Genomic DNA, 5,845 nt, shown 5'->3' with positions numbered 1-5,845 from the left:
AGTATATGCATCCTAACTTTTGCCCATAAATTCACAAAAAAAATCCACATACTTTGATTCCCTCCACAACTAGAAATATTGCATGTCCCCATGCAATGTATTCATTGATTTTGCAATATTTTTTCAAAATGTTTTTATTGGTTTGTAGGAAAATTGATTTAAAACATTTGAAAAGGCTTTTGTATCTTTTTGGGGAAGTAGTTGGTGTTATGAAGTTTGATGTAAATGAATGAGGGCAAATTTTTTTATTGGAAATATGTCAAGTTTATGAGGAAAAATACTGTAGAAAATTTACAACCGTAGCATGCACAGATTGCAACTGGCTCCATAGTATATAATATCAGAAAATGTGCATATCCAATAACATCACAGAAGACAGAACCTTCTATCTTCCAAATTTGAATGCATGTTATAACAACATTTTGGCTGGAAAAAATTAAATCAAAAGAGACCTTCCTCCGAGATAATTATAAGAATGCACTACTTTGAAAGATGCCTTGCAGAGTTCATCTGTAACCAGCATATCAATAATGTTAGAAGTGGCAGTCACTAGTAAACGCCAAAAAGGCTTAGCACTTCAAAACAATATAGAGATCACCAATTCGTTCGAGAAGCACTTTTAAATTGCCTAGAAGAAAAGAGAAAACATATTTTAGCGAGAACCATTGGATGGCAAAATGCAGCGGCAACCATTCTACCCTCTTCGTTAAGAAAATTGAAAGTCGATGCTGCATACCACGAATCAACAGCTTCCAATTTGATGCCATTGGATCGAAGGAAATTTCTAATGCTTGGATCTACTAGCTCAGTTCGCTTTCCACATCCAAGCACCAGTATCTCTGCAACAGGCCGTATAAGCTGGAAGATTGACAAACTGTCAGCTGTTACCTTACCAAATTGTTTAGGACGCCATGAAAGAATCAAATTGCTTACACAAATCAATGAGCCATCGTACTCAACTCCATTGGCAATAAATCCTGTGACAGTGCACCTCTCGATGCGAATCTGGTCTTCTGGTACACCAGTTTAAAACATTGATCTGATCATAAAGAGAAAATGCCCGTCTGAGAGAAGGCAGTGGTTGTTTAAAATGGCCCGATGCTCTGTTGCGGAAGGCTTGCATGAGTAAGGGGAGGGCTGTTGTTTTTCTTGCCAGGTGTCCTGAAACTTGCGCAGGGATATAGCACCCGATAGTGGTGCGAATGCTGATGCATGCATTGGAGCGTTATTCCGCCTCCTCATTGTTATCGTAAAAATACTTCCCACTGACTCCCTTAAGCTGAGGATGCAGTGCCACATAGCACTGAGTTGATGCACCCTGTGGAATGTTCTTTAGAGCAAATTTTATAATTTGAGTTAAAAATCTAAGAATAGTTTGTCTATAACGCAGAAGATTAGTGGGAATAGATCCAGGATGAATTGTATTTGCAGTCGCGTTATCACCGCTTTCTTAAAGGCTTCTTGTAAGCTCATGGCAAGTTTTGACTGCCGATATGCCAGGAACGCATAGTACCCCGTGGTTTCATTTATTTGATCAAACCGGATACCACTTGAATAAGTCATCCTATGTGCTTCTGATGACACATTAATAATTCTACCTTCAATGCCTGTTTTCTGAGCTGTCTTCTTCAAATCTTCCAGCAAAATATTTGTCAGAGGAAAATGCCCAACGGTTTTGTAGCAAACTGTAGTTCTATGCCATCCTGAGAAAGCTGAAAGGGACATGCCATAATTCCTGCATTATTTATTAAAATGTTCAAAGGAAGATTCAAAGATTTGAATTTCGACTAGCTCTAGAACATCCATTTGAGCAGTGCCAATTTCCTTAATGATAGCGTTTTTGACAGAATTGGCAGCATTCACATTTCTGACTGCCATGACGACATGGGCAGCGGAAATTGGGATTCGGGGCCGGTGAATTTTTGCTTCGGACATCCAGAATGGGATTAGAGGGGCCGCCCGGAACTAAAATCCATGTGAGAGGATTCACAAAATTTCATGGAGTGGCAGAGAATCCAACAGAGACGATTGTGAACCGGTTGAAGGAATATGTCAATAAACAGGGCTTGAGTGATGGAGCCACTCCCAGCAGCTGCAATGTATTGAAGACTGCCGGAGAAGGAATTGTCAGCACTCTCTACGCTCTTTTGGACTCGGCTTTGCCATCGAATGACGGGACAGGTGCGGAATTTCTGTTAGTGTCTGGCAATGGAGAGCGGATCATTTGGCTACAGCTTAGAGTGAATAGTGGTTTTATTGGAGAATCCTGCAAAGGAAGGAATGTAGCATCGGATGTATGACTCATTGTCTCAAGTAACGATCGGCAACGTAAATGTTATGCTTCCGGGAGGAGGTGCTTATGGAAGTTACCCACTTCCAGACCGATGTGAAACTTCATGTGAGTGTAAGCGAAACTTCGTGCGGTCATGCATAAGCTTCAAAATAGTCTCATAGGTAATCTCGGCCTGTTGACTTGCTGCTGCTATAGGCGAAGCCGAGTACTGATCCAATGATAGATCCAACAGGAGAAGCAGGGCGGCGATCCCCAGAAAAGGAAATACCCATTACGAACAATGTGATGAGAAACCAAGTCTGGTCCCAGAAGGGCAGCTCAGGGGGTATGGTGTAAACAATCGTGGCACTCCCCGGCTGCCGATGAACAACAGCTGGATTAGCAAGGCGTCGGAGCCACCGTGCCTTTAATTTGGTTATCCAAAGCGGATACTGGGATGTAAATTGTGTTTGCTCTGCTTCATTTGCAGCTTTCCCTCATTTATGGGTTTGAAGTTTCAGAGGTGAAGATTTAGGAATATGTGTTTGTGCAGATAAAGAAAAGCGAGTCAGCTGTTGGTAGATCGAATTGCGAGGAAGAGATGTCAGTGTGAAGACAAATAAAAGCGAGTCAAAAGGTGGGAAGGGGTGTTACAGAGGAGAAAGGACTACATCAATGGCGGATTTGAGTGGGGATGCATTAAAAATATATATATATATATATATTTTTTATTTTTTATTATTATTATTATTATTATTTTTTAACAGTCTAGAAAATGAAATTAACTCTATCTTTAAAAACAAAAATGGTTAGTTTTAAATTTTCTTTTTAACAAATGGACACAAAGATTTGCATATTGAAAGATATTTTTGATGAAGCATATTGCAAAAACATTTATTTATTCCTGAAATTGGTCGCCTAAATCATCCCTATTTTCTGATCCTCAAGATCGTACAAAGACGCAGGAGGAGAGCACACTTATTCTAAGCAAAACTGAAACCTATTTTCTGATCCTCGAGATCGTACAAAGACGCAGGAGGATAGCATACTTATTCTAGGTAAAAGCAGAACTGAAAATGAAAGCAAAAGCTAAATCTAAAAACCTACCTACTCTATACTAATTAGAATTTACAAATTAGTTACGTGTAGTTAAACTTCCAATGAAGCCATTCACGTAGCAGTAGCAACAATAGATTCAATAGCAATTTGTCAAATGAAAAATGACAATATTCAAGAGTGGATGAGTCTAGTTGTTGTAACTGCAAATTAACTAAAAAATTAAAAGATGAATCTAATCTAGTACTTACCTGGAACCATTGTTCGATGAAGCTTTGATAAGCACAGTTACTCTCACTCAGATTATGCTGTAACTCCTGTTCTTCTTCTCCGATCTGCTGCTCTTCTTCCTCGATCTCCTGTTCGAATGGTTGTTCGCCATCAGATACGCAGGATTCTTCAGATGTTGAATCTTCATTTATTTCTTGGGGAGTAGTTGAACTTTCAATTTTTGTCAAGATCTCCTTTTCCAGGGAAGAGGAGATTCCAACTTCTGCAAGGATCTGAGTGAGTAGTTCCAAGCTGACACTCATTATAAAACCATGTTGAAAGAAAAAAAAAAGCAAATAAAAATTAGCACACTAAAAATTGAATTAAAAACAAAAGGACCACAGAAATAATCTTGAATTCAATACTCAATTAAACCCTATTACAAGGACTGCTCATTAATTGAGTAATTGAATGCTTCAATTATAACCATGAACCATGATTTCATCAGACATTCTTCACAGTTGCGAAAATCAAACACACCTGCAGAAATTGAAATTCACACTTGCATAAATGTAAACACACCCTACATGCCCTGATCCATAAGAGGTCGAGCCCATTACGGTATCTCGAATGCGATGCGTAGGCTGTTCCCCACGTCTTACCGCCTTAACACCTGGGAGTTAGGAACATGTCTAAACACACTTGCATAAAAAATCAAACTAAACTTCAATCCATCGTGCCTCCCCGACAACGGCGCCAAAATGTTGGGTGAAACTATGTTCGTTTAATTCCGTTGTAGTACTTACCCAACTATTTAATTTATCAATCCGAGGGTCCGTAGACTTACGAGACACATGCACTATATATGCAGGACTGAGGTGGAACTAATCTAATCTAATCTAAATTACTGAAATCAAATTAAAGCATTGAAACACTAACTAGGAAAGCAGGAAATTGCATAAAAGAAAAGAAATACAACATGTGAAGAAGTGAATGGAAAACAACGGATATGAGCTCATAACAATAAAACTATGTCAAATTATATTACAATAACTAAATTACAAATCATGAAAGAATCAAAGTTAATCTCCATTCTCTATTATTCATTATTCCAATGAAGAGAGAGCACTCTCTTATATACATGAGGAAGATAACCTTTCCATAATTACATATCCAATATTCTCTCAAGCACTCTCAACTAGTTTCCTGTTATTACAAGATATCATCGCACAAATCTCTCAAACATGATCCCACAAATCTCTCACATATCTTGGATAAGATATGTATTCATGATTTTCTCCTTAGGATAAGATATGCCTCCATGATTTTCTCCTTAGAAAAAGATATGCCTCCATGATTTTCTCCTTAGGATAAGATATGCCTCCATGATTTTCTCCTTAGAAAAAGGCTTGCATAATTATCTCCTTGATATGGTGGAGGAGATATTAATTCTTCACATATTTCCTACACATCACAAAACTCACATATTCTTGAGATATATAAAAATATGTACATTTTCTAATAATTAATCATAAATTCACTTATAATACAAAAATGAATAAAATGGAAAATAGGAAGGTGAAACCCAAATGTATGTATGAAAGTGATATGATAACAAGTTAATGGGATGATGAAATGTAAGGAATAGTGAAGAAAAAGGTGGATGAAAATATGACATTTCTGAGTCCCAACAGGTATTGACCCATGGATGGGGGGGGAAACAGGTATCATCTGCCACCTAACCTGATACAATATCTACAACATAGAGATACCACAGTGATTGCACATATTGCTGATCATGAGCGCAGCACTGTCTTCAACCAGAAATGGAGGACAGCCCCTGAAGTGGGCATTCCTATACAGTGGAAACAGTCCTGGGAAACATATCTAACGGCATTGACTGAAGCTCATGTGCGTATAAATGACGATCCAGATGAACTTGTATGGATGCTTGTTGAGCATGGAAAATATACTCCAAAGTTGGGCTACACCCACCTTCTCTCGGATCGCAAACCTAAACTTTCAAAAGAATGGTGGCAACAGATTTGGAAACTGAAAACACCTCCACGGGCGTGCTTATTCATGTGGAGTGTCTTAAGCAACAAAACCCCCACAGGCAAAGCCCTCTTACACAAATCCATACATGGCCCATCTGGTGTGTATTATGCAAACAAGACTCTAAAACAAACGAGCATATGTTTTTGCTTTGTCCGACATTCGTCCAATTTTGGAAAGCAACAACTCAGCAACTCTCTATTCATAATACATGGCAGGGTCCCTCTATACTACAAGCCTGGAATAATTGGA

At 38.6% G+C, this 5,845-nt stretch overlaps 1 protein-coding gene and 2 pseudogenes across 1 annotated transcript; 1 reads left to right on the top strand and 2 right to left on the bottom strand.

The window, feature by feature from the left end:
- Positions 1–594: 594 nt before the first annotated feature.
- Positions 595–1,214, bottom strand: LOC149237945 (uncharacterized; annotated as a pseudogene).
- An 11-nt stretch (positions 1,215–1,225) lies between these two features.
- On the bottom strand, positions 1,226–1,935 carry LOC149237944 (short-chain dehydrogenase TIC 32, chloroplastic pseudogene; annotated as a pseudogene).
- Positions 1,936–1,940: 5 nt separating this feature from the next.
- Positions 1,941–2,300, top strand: LOC149237943 (uncharacterized). The gene has a single exon (XM_089369432.1). It carries the CDS (start codon positions 1,941–1,943, stop codon positions 2,298–2,300), a length of 360 nt encoding a protein of 119 aa, XP_089225558.1.
- The last annotated feature ends 3,545 nt before the right edge of the window (positions 2,301–5,845 follow it).

This window comes from Pinus tabuliformis, chromosome 8 (assembly GCF_031772625.1).
Source record: "Pinus tabuliformis cultivar Carrire ecotype Pingquan chromosome 8, CPIR1, whole genome shotgun sequence".
NCBI classification, from domain to species: Eukaryota; Viridiplantae; Streptophyta; class Pinopsida; order Pinales; family Pinaceae; genus Pinus; species Pinus tabuliformis.
The sequence above is the reverse complement of the archived record's forward strand: the minus strand, read 5'-3'. Positions and strand labels throughout refer to the sequence as shown.

Bases quoted from the DNA above. Each gene is read 5' to 3' on its own strand.
- LOC149237943 (XM_089369432.1), top strand. From the start codon at position 1,941: ATGGGATTAGAGGGGCCGCCCGGAACTAAAATCCATGTGAGAGGATTC.